Raw genomic sequence first — 16,544 nt, forward strand, 5'->3', positions numbered from 1 at the left:
AAATTCCAATTACAGCCTTTTAATACTTGAGGTCGCAAGATTATAAAGAACTAACAGTGAAAATTGTAAGAAATGAATAAATAACAAAAGTTGTACATGTAACATAAACAATTAGTATTTCTGGATTTTCTTAAACTATATAATTTCATGTAAATCAATAAATTTATAAATGATTGGATGATGATAATAACTCTGTATATATTTGGGTCAGTTTGCTCAAATAGAAAAATACGCGGATCTTGGTCTACTCTGTAATTAAGATAAGAGTTGGGGGCATTTGTGTAAATTTTTAAGACCTTATGGTAGCCACATCAATACGGTAAAATTTTATTTTATTAAAACATTCAAGATCTAAGAATATTTAAATGGAGTGAAATTATCAAACTTATATTATATTATTAAAATTAATTCAAATTTAATATTTTAGTTTTTGAGATTATAAGCTCCTCAGTAAATTATATAACACCTCAAAATATTTTCTAAATTCATAGAGTAGTTTAATAATAATAATAATAATTGATGGAGTAAAGCCATTTCAAGAAAGGAAAATTGAGGGAAGACCACATATTTTTATATTTGTACATAAGTATGACATAGAAGGACCTGGTCCCGATTGGGGCAGATTTTGAAGTCTTAGGCGGGTCTTGATGTTTTGGACTCAGACATGCTTTGATTAATTTTTTATTTTTAAGTTTTGTACTTATAGAAAATATAATTGTTCATATATATATATATATATGTATGATTTCATGTTTACATATAATACATAAATTTAATATTTTTATAAATTAAAATAATGATATAAATAATTTATAAATATTTTAAATATTTATATAAATAATACATATTCTAAATTTTTTTAATATTTTAATGCCTAAAGCATTCACTTATAAATTAAATATATATATATATATTAATAATATTATTATCTCATATTTATAAGATTATGATAGCATTATTTAAAAAAATACATATTTTTTAATATTTTAAAAATATTAATTGGTCCAATTCGAGTATGGGTCCCAAATCCTAGGCGGCTCGGGGTACAAGTCCAAATTTTCTTGGCAAGAGAAGTCTCATATTTTGACAAACCATGTCATCTCTATTTGTACAATTTTACCAAAATAGGGCTTAAAATAGGCCGAAAAACAAAATACAAACATTGGGTCTAATTTGAGCCATATTTAGAATTGCCAATAAATTGATTCAAACACTATGATATTTTCTTAAAATTATATCTATTTTTTTCATATTAATTCAAATACGAAGACTCATTGTTGAACTGGAGAAAAATAAAAATAATAAAGTTTACTTGTCAGGTGTTTTTTAGATAAATAGTTCATTGGTTTGAATTCAAAAGTTTTTACATCGGGTCTTTTGTTCGAGTTTGAGTGTGTGCGTGATTGTTGGGAATGCGCGCTTATATATATATATTAATTAATATATAAAAAGAAAGGCATTATACAGTCACAAATGGGGATTAGTAACATAGTGTACCAATTTGTAAATATGACAAATATATCTCTAATTAAATAATTTTAAAAATTATTTATAATTAATTTTTTTTATTTATAAAAGTGACTCAATATCATGTTAATACCACTGCACCATTTCTTTTGTTGTGTCGATAATATCTTAAGTTGATTTTCTTTTGTTCATTTCTTGTTTTTTCCAATATAATTTATTATTTTATATATTTTATTTTTATTTATATAATATATATATATATATATATATATATAAACTGTCTTTCAGGTGAATGTCATCTCATCTTTATTCTTATTAGAGGTGATCATGGTGAGGTTCCGATTTTTTAAAACTATTTTTAAATTGAATTACCATTAACGATTTTATAAAATAATTTTTTAAATCGCCACTTATAAAATCAAAATCAAAGGTGCATGTTTTGTGTTTGGAGGTTTTAATACATATAACAAAAATAAGACGTCGAGACTAATCAAAAAAATAAAATAAGTATTTATATGTAGTCATTAAAAAATATCAATATTATGCATCATAAACCACCAACAACTTTAAGTACATTAAATAATAACCAACCCGTAATCCTTATTCCTTACAAGAATCTACTCCAGCAAAGCATACAATAGGGTTGTCGGACCCTCCGACTCGCTTTCCATGTTTGGATAATTTCCTACGCGCCCCCTCGAGTATGCTTTAGATTCTACTCTCGGGTCCCATCTAACACGTGGGGGGCAATCATTTGAGGCGTTGCCTTTTAGTCTGTGCAGCTTGACGTTGTGTAGGTTTCTCAACAACCACTTACTTGCTGCCGCGTTGCTTGGTGCTTATGCACAGTTCCCCAAGTTACCTCACCGCCCAGTGAATTTAGCTTTTCTTATTCATGGCTGTGTACAACTGTGGCGGTGACACGCTGGATGTGGGCACTAGTGTGTTTAACTTTCAAATTACTTTATTGCCCTCACTATACTTTGTAGATGAGACCATCTTTCACAACAAAATAAATAAATAAAATTGATATTTTAGAAAATGCTTAAATCTATACTAATATAAAAATAATATTTTTTATTCATAAACGGTCATTTTTTAGATTACTATACCAATTTTTTTTTGTTGTATCAATAATTCCTTTTAGTTATTTTATTTTTTGAAATATGGTGTGTCAAATTATATATTTTATTTTTATTTATAATATATTTTAAATTGTTAAAGATTATTTATAATATACACGCAAGAACAACACATCACTACAACTAGTATCCTAAATTAGAATAGGAATATTGGAGTAGGAAACATGAAATATTCTAGTTTCCAAGTAAAATAAAATGATGCAGTGTTTTACGCAATTGACATTCTATTGTGTGATGTATTATTTGTTTGTCTTTTTATAACTTCATGATTTCATTTTGCAAAAAATATTTATACGATTTACACAGGAGATCCTCATTTGCAATTAATGTGTGACGGATGCCAACATCATAAGGGGTATGTTTAAGACAAAATTATTAAATTTAAACTCATAACGAACAATAGCTCCATCAATAAAACACCAGTAGCATCACAGAACACTCTCCGCTATCTTTAATAGTTTTTTCTTTATTTTTTAATTTTATGCATTTTTTCACTCTAGTACAATATTATGTCATTACTTTTTTTTTTATCACTATATTTTCATAAAAAATCTAATTGATGTAGGTCGCGCAAAATCCGGATCGGGTCGCAAAATTGGTTCCCAAGGTCGGGTCACTGGATTCTTCTTTCGAGCTACCTATTAGTGGATTCTGAGAACAAAGCAAACGTGAGACTAGCCGAGTAGCCCTTGGCGATGGCCCTCCGATGCTTAAGTTAAAAAAGTGGGGTCGAAAAGATGTGATCGAAAATAAGTTACGGTCGAATTAGATCAGAAAATGGCGATAAAATAGCAATAAAAACAGTTTTGAATAATCATAAATGAGACTATTTATAGTTGTACGGTACCGTCTGGGAGAGCGACACGTGTCTCCGCTGAGATGCTGCCACGTCACCCAATCCAAGGGCCCTCCATAGAAATGACTTTCAACCTGGTCAAAATTAGTCAAACTTGGTCAAAATAGTCAACCATGGACATATAAATACCTTAAAAAGCAGGGGTATTTAAGTAATTTAATAATCTCCCTCATCACTAATATTAATTTATTTATATATATATTATTAAATAAGAAAAGACTATAAATACTATATTTTAAATAATATTACAAAATTAGGCAGACAAGTAAAGTAAACGTGCTACGAATTAATAGTGGATAGAATTATTTCCCCCAAGGATATTTTTGTCCTACCAACAACAAGCGGAGTGGCGGTAGCCATTCTTTGCAAGTCAATAAACACCAACTGGCGCCGTACTGATCCACACACACACCCATCCCTTTCAGGTCTAAGTGAAACAAAAAAAAGAAAAAAAAGAAGGAAAAACCTGGAAACAGAGATTCTTGAATAGCTGGGGTTATAATAATTATTATTATGATATGAGAGTGAATAAATTAATAGTGGGAAAAAGTTAAAAATTATGGAAAGAATATAAAGGCCCTTAAAGTTAAAAAATTACAGTTTAGCAGAGAATCTCAATTTATTTTTCTCCTCTCTTTATGATTGATGATACACGCACATATGTATACAGTTGTATATACGTGTCATCAATGATTACAGCTATACATACATACAAATTGGAGAGTTGAGGCCGCTGGTTCTGCTCTTTTGCTGCTTCCCTCAGGTGGGCGTGTATCTTTCTTGATGATTATTGCTTAATTGTTTGAGTTTTTCGTTGTTGTTGTTTTTCTTTTCTTTTTGCGTTGTAATTGTCGCGAATCGTGTGAATTTTTCTTTGTTTGATTTGGGGTACGTTGCATTTTGATTTTGGTTGATAAAGGGCTGAAGGGCTCGTTGAGATCGCGTGTTTGGATGTTGTTTGAGATCTGAAGTGAAATGGGATGTTATTTGGAAGGGCGAGATTTCATTGTTTTTTGTTTGCTGTGGTTTTTGTTTGTGGTGATGAGTGGGTGTAGAGATGAGGATAAGTGGAGGAGATGGATAAGCCCATTTCATTTTCTTTTGATTCTGAGTTGGGGAAAATTGTTTGGAATCTACATGAGAGGTGGATGATTATTGGGTTCTCAAGTTTACTGATGGTTGAGAATGGGTTGGCAAAAGAGACTTCCATTTAATGCCTCTGTGTGTGTGTGTGTGTGTGTGTGTGCTGTTTCCTCTAGGTTTTCTTGGTTGTGATCTTGCTCTGATAAGTTGTTTGCGGACCATTTCTAGTTCTCTTGAAGGAGTCACATGGTGAAAGTTGGAAAGAATAGATTGACAGACACCGTGTTCTTTTAAATCATGGTTGATTATTTGGCATACCACATTCAACAGGTTGAAATACTTAAATTTTATTTGAAGCATCTTTTTAGTCCGAATATGGTTTCTTGGGGCTCAAAGTAGTTGTTTCTTGTGGATGTTTTTCTATGTCCCTGCATATGTTTGCATGACTATTGTGGGGACAAACTTTGCTCAAGGTGGTGAGTTGGTGAGATATATTTCTTAAATGAAAAAAATTGTTTGTCTATCTTGTATGAGCTCAACGGTTTGCCAATATTTACTTCTTTCTCCAAAGAAAAGAAATACAGTTCTTTGTTATTACATGTTTTATTGCAAAATTTATAATGCACATCGAGTATATAAGAAGGAATCAGGTGTGCCATATCAGTATAATTGATGTTAATGGAGGACTTTGGGCAATGGGGTTTTGATATTACATGTTGAATGTGGAATATAAGTGATGACTGATAGATGTGCAAGCTGTTGATTGGTAGCCTTGATTTGTTTGTGTTTTATGTTAGACCACCACAAAGGTTTTCTTTGGGCCTTGATGATGTTTGTTCTTCATCCTTGCAGGAGGGGTCATAAATATGGCTTCTGAACTTGTTAGTGCGGCAACTAGCGACAAACTTACTGAAATGGACTGGACCAAGAACATTGAAATTTGTGAACTAGTTGCACGTGATCACAGGTAACTTTACTACCTTCACCAAATGTTGATGTAGAGTTCTCTTAGGGTTAGTTTTGGTACTTTCTTGTCCTGATTTCATATTTCCGCTGGAGGTTTTATATAAAAGTCCTAGTTTCTTCTTGCTCTTAAATTATTCTTTAGTTTTTGATGGGTGACTGCTAAATACCGGTACCTTCAATACCTAGAAGTTGAAAATTTATTCGTCAATTCACTTTTTACATTTTGACGATTATATAAGTTTCGAGTAAATTCTTACCAGAGTATAAAGATTAATGTTTCTATCTGAAGCATTTTTATGTAATAAAGATGACCAGTGTCGTATAATTTTGACAGAAATCATGTGTCTTAATGCTGTCAAAGCTACATCTTTATCTGTAGTTTTTGTGTTTATACAGACAAGCTAAAGATGTTGTAAAAGCTATTAAAAAACGCCTGGGAAGCAAAAACTCAAACACTCAACTCTATGCGGTACTGGTAAGCTCTTATATTTCTACTTAATTTGGTCTGTCTTTACTTTTACTGGCACTGGATGATTTTTCTCTTGGGCTCATAAGCAGAGCTAATATGATTTCTTCCGGTTGCTTTAAACCATTGCCTTGACAGTTGCTGGAGATGCTTATGAATAATATTGGAGAACCTGTACACAAGCAGGTTATAGACACTGGAGTTCTGCCCATACTTGTGAAAATAGTTAAGAAAAAGGTGGGCACTTACCATTCTGTTTCCCTTTTGTGGCTGATTAAAGACATTGATAATGTTCCCTTCTCACTTACAGTCGGACCTTCCTGTTCGGGAAAAGATTTTTCTGCTATTAGATGCAGCTCAGACGTCAGTTGGTGGAGCTACCGGGAGGTTCCCCCAATATTATTCTTCATATTATGAATTGGTGGTGGGTATTGGTTGAAGAATGTGTGACTTGCCATGTTCGTACAACCATAAATAGAGTTAATATTGTCAAATTCAGTTGATTCCTTTCCTGTTAGGCTCTCCCTTTTTCTAGTGCGGCCAAAGTGAGTAGTGAATCTTAAGAATTAATGATTCAGTTTGTCATCCATGCTACTATTTTACACTTTTCGGAATATTTAACCAACGGGTACAGCCAGATACATCTTCACTTAGTTCAAGAATACTTTAATGCAGTGAAATCAAAACTAAGTACTGGATGATGTTGGAATATTATTACTTTGTTCTAATATGTTGCCTTTCTTTTGACTGTGAAGTTTTAGAAACTATAACAATCAAAATTTTACGATAAGTCTTGCTTTTGTACTTTGTCGTGCATTTTTCGAAAAAGATTATGGATGCCTGCTATCTTTTTGTCAAATTCGTGCTTCTTTTTAGAAATTTTTAACAAGTGGCAACATTATATACTATTTTCCAGAGTGCAGGAGTGCAGTTTCCTCAGAGACCTCGTGACACTCCAAAACCTGATTCTACGTCAAACACGAACGAGAATAGTGTACCTGGCAAGGAAGTCACTACCCTTCAACGCGTAAGAAATGTACCAGAAGCACAATCCCAGAATGTTTCGGATTCAAGGTATCAATTGTACTATGTGATATGCACAAATATAAATATTGAAGGAAAAAAATGTATTCTCTTTGCCTTTTGTTCTGCTCTTTTGTTTTCTTGGTTGTCCCTATACTGATCAAGTACCAATTTGATACAGTATTCTTCAGAAAGCTGGAACTGCATTGGAGGTACTAAGGGATGTCCTTAACACTATTGATACCCAGCATCCTGAGGTATTTACTCTTGTAATATTGTAACTTTCCTAACACAGAAGTATGATCATTTTATTGTAACTTGAATTTGTATATAAATTAGTTGGATAATTATATCAATCAGGAAGCTGGTTAATAGAGGAGAAAGAACACCCTAGAGTGTTTGCGTGCTGAGGCACTTGCCAACCAGTGAGCATATATATTATGAATACGGGAAAATCTTTGCAACATATGAGCAACAAGTGCAACAGTCAGTAAAATCCTGTCGGAAAATATGCAGAATATGGTCTCATATATGGATTTAAGATAGATAAGCCCCCATATATGATAACCATCTATGCTTGAAAATGCAGCCTATGGCAATGGACATCATATATTCAAGTTTGGAAAGGGTGGAAAATGGCATAGTGGGATGCGTTATGTTTTATACAGTTCAAAATGAATGCAGCTCGTGATTGATTTCCAGTTTAACTGCAATCCAGATTCATCAAATTTTCATTTTTATCTTGAGTAACAGTCCAACTTTTATTATTCTTCCAGGGAGCAAAGGATGAGTTTACACTAGATCTTGTGGAACAGTGTTCGTTTCAAAAGCAGCGAGTAATGCATCTGGCAGTTACTTCTCGGTGAGTGCTCCTTCTAGTTGTTACTATCAGTTTCAGTGGAATAATCTCACTGGCAGGGTGCACCATGCAACAACTTATCTGTCGCGTATGAGTTGTAGATGCCCCACCTCAAGTTAAATTATCCCACATTACTTACATCAGCTTCTATACCTGTTTAATTATCATCTCTGAAAGTACTCACAAGATTTGGCCAATTAAGGTTTCTGCGATTTGTGTCATTAAAATTTCAATCTTTCCCAATCTGATAGGGACGAAAAAGTCGTTTCAAGAGCAATTGAGCTCAATGAGCAGCTTGAAAGAGTGCTACGACGCCATGATGCTCTTCTTGCTGGTAGGACAATGTCCACATCAAATCACATTAACCATGAACAAGACGAGGAAGAGGAGGAGGAACAACTCTTTAGACGGTATGCATAAACATGCATAATATTAATGTAAACTACTGTGGTCAATTTCTTCGGAGGAACCTAATTAACTTTTAGAAAAAAGTATATCTAGAGTCACTTCATCTTATTGTTCTTCTATTTCTTGTAATTGCTGATGTGATTCTAGTTCACGTCCTGTCTAGCGGTGGCGCTAGGTGCAGCTGGAAATTTGGTTATGTTTATATTCCTGAGTGTTTCTGCCCAATGTAGCTACGTTCTGTTTTCACCAGGATAAGAAAAGGAAAAGCCTGTATACGTCCTGAAGACGAAGATCAGCAGATAGAACGACCGTGGGAATTGATGGGGCGCCCTGTTCCAGGAGAAATGTTGCATCGGCCACTCATACGGCCACTAACCGTGGAGCGTCAACGAGAGCCTATACCACCATCAAATATGGAGCCCAAGCAAGAACCCGTTAGGCCATTAACTCTGGAGTTGAATCAGCCAGCCAACACAGCCAAACCAGCTGTTGCAATTCCACCACCACCTGCCAAACATGTCGAGCGAGAGAAGTTCTTCCAGGAGAACAAGGCAGATGCCTCCACTCTTAACGGCCACATGAGAGGCCTCTCGTTGCACAGCAGGAATGCCAGTAGCTCTCGCAGCGGAAGCATCGATTTCAGTGACTGACTGAGCTAAGGCACTAGTGTTCCTGAAAGTGTTTCTCTCCCATTCTATGGTTTGATTGGGATGTTTTGGTGTTCATGTGGAGGTTTTGAGCTGATTTCCACCAGTGTGCATTGCAAATGCTGATCGCGTGTAGTATTTCGGAGCCGAATTCTTGAGCTAAAAACATATGGTTTTAGAGGCACATACTGATATATTAGAAAGTGTTTATGGTGGATTTGCAGTTGTATTTTAAAGTTGACTAGAAATTAGTATCTCAAACTTTGAGGCTTATAGTGAAAAGTTTAGCTTGGAATTTTCTTTGAAAGGTTGTTGCCTGACTGATTTCCCTCTATGTCCGGTTCTTGTCAATCTTTTGTTTGCATTTTGCTGTAGAGAAATTGCTTTCCCTTCGGTTTTTGAGCTAAGATATTTGATGCTGTGTGTAAATTAGTTCTCAACCCTATGCCTTATTAAGATGGTTGGAAGAAAAATCTACAATTAAATTTTGTTTCATTTCTGTTCATTTACATTTTCATTTTCAGTTTTCAGTTTTTGAAAAAGTGAGATGTTTGTCTATACATATTTTTACTGAAAATATAATAATTTGATATTACAGTTTTTGAAAAAGTGAGATGATGTTTTTACCGAATAGTAGGTACATTATTTCTATTGCAATAGTAGGCATTGATTTGATTTGATATATTTGATATTATTGATCATAATATGACTATTGTAATAGTTGGTTAGATATTGATATGAATGATTGTAATTAATGTATTTTAATTAATAATAATCAATCAGACTTACTTCAAAAAATATTGTAAGACGCCATAATTTGTAGTACCAAAATTCCAATTTTCTCTCTTTCTTTTTTATTTTACTCCCCCCATATGAAGGAGCCTGATTTAAGGACAAATAGTAATAAAAGTACTAAAAAATAACAAATATTATTACTATAGTATTTTTTGAAACTATTTTTTAATTTATGGTAGCAATATTGCAAGAAATCTTAAACTATGGTACTGAAATTGCAAATTTGTACAAGAAATAGGGGAGATTTTGGTAGAGCAGAGGATAACCCGCGAAACACGTGGCCAAGTGTCAATACACAAAACAGAAACACAGACACAGCCACTGTTGAGCTGACAAGAGAAGTCGAGTTCGGTTCTTTCTACTCAAAGTAACCTCAAGAGTAGATACATTATTATCTGCGGGAAATATGAGCCAGCCAATGAATGCGCGCATTCAAGCTCTTCCTCCATCTCTGTGAGGCCCCGCCCCCCCCTTTTCTTTTGTGTTTGTTTTGCTATCGCATTCCTGTTGTGTTGTTGAGCTGTGCTTGCAGTTTGTGAATTTTGTTTGCTTATCGGTTGTTTTGCTTCTTTGGAGCTTTTGCTTTGTTTGGTTATTAGTGTTTGAACGGGCGGATTTTGTTGTAGAAATGTTAAGTTCGCTTTTGATTTGGAGAGAGGAAAGAATTTAGGGTTTTATGGTTGCTGTTGGGAGGGAGTGGAAATTAGTGGGAGTGTATTTGTTAGCATTTTTTTGGGTGGGTGGGTGGGTGGGTTTCAATTCCTTATGGGCTATGGATGGGATTAATTTAGACTTAGGATTTGAATGGGTTTCCCTGGAGGATGACAACCAAGTTCTTTATTTGGGATGTGAGATTCAGTGGCAAGGTTAGTCATGGAAATGATTTCATGTAGGTTGATTCCATTTCGACCTTAGTTGCTAGTAATATTCATTGATGCTTGTCTTTGGAAAAGCTGATCATAAATATGGTACCAAAAAATGGACATGCTTTCACCTTTTTGTCCTAGCATGCTGCTTACAATGAGACAGGAAATCTGATTCAAGATGATTTTTGCAATTTTTTCTCATAGGCTGCAGCCACGAGCCAAGCTTTCTGCTCAGCGGATCTGTCCCTGCCTAAGGCTGCAATTGGAGGCTTTTGCACATTCTAAGCTGTTGAAAACTTCCCTTGTTTCAAGAGATTCATTTGGATGGTCCAAGACGCAATCTGTATTTGCGGAGCGATCAGTCAAGCATTCATCAGAATTAGGAGCACTGGTTACCTCTGGATCTCAAGAAGTCCCTGCCACTGCATTTGTTGATAATGACAAGATTGGAGTATTGTTGCTGAACCTTGGAGGCCCTGAGACTCTAGATGATGTACAGCCGTTCTTGTTTAATCTTTTTGCGGATCCAGTTAGTATCTTCGGGTTTTGTTTTCCCTTTTCTTTTTGACTGCTAAATCCCGTAGACTATGGTAATGGTTTACCTTTCTTTTTCTTTTTGTTTTTGTTTTTGTATATTGGGAAGTAGGACATTATTCGTCTGCCAAGATTGTTTCGCTTTCTACAAAAGCCTTTGGCACAATTTATATCTGTTGTTAGATCTCCGAAGAGCAAAGAGGGATATGCTTCAATTGGTGGTGGTTCTCCTCTGCGTCGAATCACTGATGCTCAGGCATGAACTTTTTCTTGTCATCAACTGTATCTCTTTATCTCAATTTTGATATTCTACAACTGCAATATGGTTTCTCATTAAGAAATAAAGCTGGAAAATCAAACAGGTACCATTTATTTTTGTAATATATTATCTAATCTTGGAATATTACATAAAAGCTGGTAGTTGATTGATGGCGAAATGAATTAGTATTGCTGTATAGAAGCATTTTGCTGTTTCTTTTGGGATTGGATTTAATTGAGCAGCCAGTTGTTCAACTTTTGTAACTTGTTGGATTTTTGATTGATGAGTCTGAACACTTGCTTTTTATTTGCCAACATTTGAACATCCTTAATTCTGCAACCTGCAGTGGAATATTCAGATGTGGACAAAATAATAAAGTTGTTAGTTTTCAATGATATCTTTCTTATATAATGTCTCCATTAAACTGGATCCAATTGCAACCATTAGGCTGAGGAGTTGAGAAAGGCACTATGCGACAAGAATGTTCCAGCAAAGGTGTATGTTGGTATGCGTTACTGGCATCCGTTCACTGAAGAAGCTATTGAACAGGTACTCTAACTCCCAGTGTGGTCTTATTATTCAGTAATGCTGATGATCATATTATCTTGCAATGCTTCTTACTGCAGCTAGCAGTGATGCACAATTTATGTTTTGAATTCCTCTGGGTGATGCCTTGGCCATGGACCTTCATCTCCTTCTTCAGCATGGAAATTATGTTTTCTAATGAAACTTGGAGGATAAATAAAGACAAGAAGAATTTGTTCCATACAGTTGATTTATCAGTTTGTTTTCTCACATATGTTTGTGTATTGGAAAGTTTTAGGAGGTAGGAAGAAAGTTACGAATCATGCACTCGACCTTTGGATCTTAATCTGTTTCTTATGGTAGTTCATATATTTGTTTTATCCTCCCTTTGTTGCTAAATTAAAGGGCTGCTTTGCCTTTCCTGGCAAATCTTCCATCGAAGCAATTAATTTATTGGTAATTTTAATTTTTGTGTTGGGAAACTTTATTAACTATTACTGCTATAATAATTTCACTGTGTTGTCAATATCTTTGTATAAATGTAAAGGTACAAAGAGGATGCTAAAGTTGTGACAAGGGAACTGTTGTTTGTTTCTATGTATTAGTTAGAGGACTATTCAGTCATCAACTTTTCCTCATTCAGTGCTTCTAAAAATTCCCATATTTAATTTGCTAATGCTTTTGATTTTTGTTTGCTTTTCATCTATTTAGATCAAACGAGATGGAATTACAAAGCTTGTTGTGCTTCCTCTGTACCCTCAGTTTTCAATCTCAACAAGTGGTTCAAGCCTTCGCTTACTGGAGAATATATTCAGGTGCACCTGTTTATATGTAGCACTTACATTATGGAGTCTGTAATGACTGTCAAAACCTGGGTTCATGCGGTAATCTGTTGAATATTAGGGAGGACGAATATCTTGTCAACATGCAGCACACTGTTATTCCTTCCTGGTACCAGCGGGAAGGATATATAAAAGCTATGGCAGATTTAATTGAAAAGGAGTTGGAAAAATTTGACTCCCCTCAGGAGGTAATCTCCAAAATGGAGATTTCATCTTCTATATTTCTTTCTTTCTCTCTCAGTGATTAAATTGTTATCGCAGTTTCCTACAAGTTGCTCACATGGTTGAAGGATATTCTGCTAAAATCCTAAACTTTTGGTTCGATTAAATAGTAATGCTCCATTGGTTACTGATATATGTTTAACACAGGTGATGATTTTCTTTAGTGCTCACGGGGTACCACTTGCGTATGTCGAGGAAGCTGGTGATCCGTACAAAGCTGAGATGGAGGAGTGCGTGGACTTGATCATGGAAGAACTGGAAAGGAGAACGATAAATAATGCATATACCCTTGCCTATCAGGTATTATATTTTACCATGTGTAGGTTATGAACGTAGTACACAACATGGATTAACCAACTCACGACTTGAGCTCTATTTCCAGCTTCCCAAAATAACTAATCATTGTTTAGTGACCTTGTTGGGATCTTATAATCTGGTTCAGATTCCTTTATCCTACACATATGGATCTTTGCCTATATTCTGCTCTATTGCCCTTGCCTTTACCGCTGCTTGCTACCACTTTACTCTCTCGACCTCTTCTCTTTAACCTGGCCAAATTTTGTCAAACCTAAACAAAATTATTTGTAGCATTGTAATTGTTTCTTGTCAAGTAGTCAGAGCTTATGATGAATGGAGATGATACATTATACCCGTACAAGGTTCTTTAGAAAAACCCGATTCCTTTATGGTGTTGCTAACTTCACTCATTGATAGCATGATTTGTATTTCCGTCCTCTGCCATTGGTACCATTGCAACAAATTGACTTCGTACTCTCTATATGTCACTTTATAATTTGTGAACTTCACATTCTTTAGTACTTGTACTTACTGATTTCCTTTCTTTTTTCTCTTTACCCTTTGGTAGTACTACTATACTGTTCGCTAAATTTGATTTGGTTGGCCTGATCTGGTACAGAGTAGAGTTGGACCAGTAGAATGGTTGAAACCCTACACAGATGAGACAATAATTGAGCTTGGTCGAAAAGGAGTAAAACGACTTCTAGCTGTCCCAATTAGGTAAAACTCAATTGTTGCCACCAGTTTGGTGATAATGTTTGAATTACTTTGTACAGTCTTTTTGATGATATTTTTCTTCATTTGCTATTTGGTGGGGATGGGGAATGGGAGTGGTTAATTTTCCTCCCTCTGCGTCATATAGCAGCGTCAATTATATACTGTGTTACAGAGTCAATTATATACTGTATTACTTACATGTTTTTCCATTAACTTCTTTTTATCACAGTTTTGTAAGTGAACATATTGAAACATTAGAGGAAATAGACGTTGAGTACAAAGAGTTGGCGCTAAAATCTGGCATTGAGCAATGGGGACGTGTTCCTGCACTTGGCTGTGAACCTACTTTCATTTCTGATTTGGCTGATGCAGTAATTGAAAGTCTTCCATATGTTGGAGCAATGGCTGTTTCAAACCTTGAAGCTCGACAGGTTAAGAATACTCAAATTTTAGTATTACTGGAGTGTTTAAGATGTCTGTATTTCTTGTTCATGATATACCAGAGCAACATTCAACTTGCTTTATTCGAAGTAGATGGCAATTATTAATTTCTTAGTAACGTTAATAATTTTGTTTTGTTGATTACTTGCTGAAGGCTGTAACATACATTTACGTGTGCTTGTGTGTATATTCTGGGTTCTGCATATCTTGCATTTCTGTCCTTGTTTGGTCTTTAGTTTTGGGAGGGGGCTGCAGTAATATGTTCCTGAATACTCCACCATTAGTGAAGGTATATGTACATTAGGCATTGCAAGGACTAGTAAAGTGCTTGTTTGAGTTTAGATGAGCATCTTTGTTTCCTTCCCTTCACCTGTCGCTGGCATACCACAGAAATACTATATGACATACTATTTTGAGCATAACCTTTTTCTTTATGTTATTAACTCTAGCTGTTGAAAGACAACTTGTCAATATGTACTAAACTATCCTCAAGAATAAAATTTGTTGCTCAACTCTCCTGTTTAGTTTATGTGTTTCTTTAACATTCTACTGCTTGTATGACTTTGTCAAAGCCTAATAGACATATATGGTGTGTCTTCTGCAGTCTCTAGTTCCACTTGGCAGTGTTGAGGAGCTTCTGGCCGCTTATGATTCACAACGTAGGGAGCTACCTCCTCCTGTCGTAGTTTGGGAATGGGGTTGGACAAAAAGTGCTGAAACATGGAACGGAAGAGCAGCGATGTTGGCTGTGCTCGTTCTTCTTGTACTTGAAGTGACAACCGGAGAAGGTTTTCTGCACCAGTGGGGTATATTGCCCTTGTTCCGATGACTGAACAATATCCCCAGTCTCCGTTCTCTCAACTTGTATACAATGCATTCTGACACATATATACTGCTCTACTAAATAGTTAGTAAAAATATTGGGAGGAAAGTTGAAGATATGATAGTTGACAAATGAGATAAAGATCTTCACATCAGCAGGCCACTGACATAGGCTGTCTGATTCCCTCAGAGGCTTCTGCTCCAATTTTAAGGGCTTTTGAAGTGCTTGGATACACTTACGGACTTTTAGCACTTGGTTTGAAATGAGTGGAAGATGAGGAGTTGGGGAAGATAAGGAAATGAGAAGTTTAGAGAGTTTTGTATTAGAATAAAAATGAAAAAAGATCACGGTTCAGTGATTTCGAGTGGAAGAGGAGTTGGCGAAGAGAGGGAAATGAGAAGGTGAGGGAGAATTTTGATTTAGAATAAAAATGAAAAACGATCCTGATTCAGAGATTATTACCTTCCACTATATTATTAAAGGTCTTTCTAGCATATCCTGTTTGCCATTTCCTTCTTTTGGTTCTAGGCCTGAATGTTAGATTGCTGTAAAGTTCATTGTTTCCCCCTTGTTCTTTTTTCTTCTTAAATTTTGATACCAAAAGAACAGAAATATTATACCTTTGTTTTCTTCTGTACTTGGCTTATATGTTTATGCTCTTGTATCAGCAGTACATAAGTTTGCAGGGAATGCAACACCCATGCTTGATTTTCTCATAATGGTTCTACTTCACTTTAATGAAAAATATGGATATGGTGGATGGATTTTGGACATCGATCCGTTATTGATTTATTGTGTTACTTTTTTTTTTTTAATCTTTTGTTGTATTCAGTTATCAATCTTCTACCGTTTTGCTGCCATTCTTCTTTATTTGCACATCTGTGAAATTGCAGAGTAAAATGGTGACGACTCCTGTGGTATTGCTATATATGTATACCTACTACCATTGGTGACACGTTTGACTTCACTACTCCAACATTACAACCTGCAGCTTCTGCTTCTGTATGTTTTGCTTTCACGATCTTCATAGCTCTCAACCGTCAAGCAGTCTTTGAGCTATAACATTGGTATCTATCAATCTTGAACAATAGTTAAATCTCAGTCATCCTTTCTCTGCAAATTTTCATCTTGTATTAGGGTATCCCAGTGCAACATGTATCCAGCATATTTATTTAGATATATTCATACAGAGCTACCGTTTCATTTTCAACATAGATAGGATGATATCATTATTACACAAGAATGAAATCTTACACAGCCACAGGTGAATGCATACAAATTACATAATCTACAGTAAATAACTCAT

At 35.0% G+C, this 16,544-nt stretch overlaps 2 protein-coding genes across 2 annotated transcripts; both read left to right on the forward strand.

Moving 5' to 3' along the window:
- Window positions 1-3,985: 3,985 nt before the first annotated feature.
- On the forward strand, window positions 3,986-9,412 carry LOC105178365 (ENTH/VHS/GAT family protein). Its single transcript, XM_011101829.3, has 10 exons — window positions 3,986-4,228; window positions 5,401-5,515; window positions 5,911-5,989; window positions 6,119-6,217; window positions 6,291-6,404; window positions 6,897-7,054; window positions 7,185-7,260; window positions 7,780-7,865; window positions 8,114-8,272; window positions 8,521-9,412. The coding sequence occupies exons 2-10, from the start codon at window positions 5,415-5,417 to the stop codon at window positions 8,918-8,920; spliced, it is 1,272 nt and encodes a 423-aa protein (XP_011100131.2). The 5' UTR covers window positions 3,986-4,228; window positions 5,401-5,414; the 3' UTR covers window positions 8,921-9,412.
- A 579-nt stretch (window positions 9,413-9,991) lies between these two features.
- Window positions 9,992-16,026, forward strand: LOC105178020 (ferrochelatase 2). Its single transcript, XM_011101357.3, has 10 exons — window positions 9,992-10,165; window positions 10,783-11,107; window positions 11,225-11,368; window positions 11,819-11,920; window positions 12,608-12,711; window positions 12,800-12,926; window positions 13,108-13,260; window positions 13,877-13,977; window positions 14,204-14,405; window positions 15,020-16,026. Exons 1-10 carry the CDS (start codon window positions 10,119-10,121, stop codon window positions 15,242-15,244), a joined length of 1,530 nt encoding a protein of 509 aa, XP_011099659.1. The 5' UTR covers window positions 9,992-10,118; the 3' UTR covers window positions 15,245-16,026.
- The last annotated feature ends 518 nt before the right edge of the window (window positions 16,027-16,544 follow it).

Source organism: Sesamum indicum, linkage group LG9 (assembly GCF_026168435.1).
Source record: "Sesamum indicum cultivar Baizhima isolate 11 linkage group LG9, ASM2616843v1, whole genome shotgun sequence".
NCBI classification, from domain to species: domain Eukaryota; kingdom Viridiplantae; phylum Streptophyta; class Magnoliopsida; order Lamiales; family Pedaliaceae; genus Sesamum; species Sesamum indicum.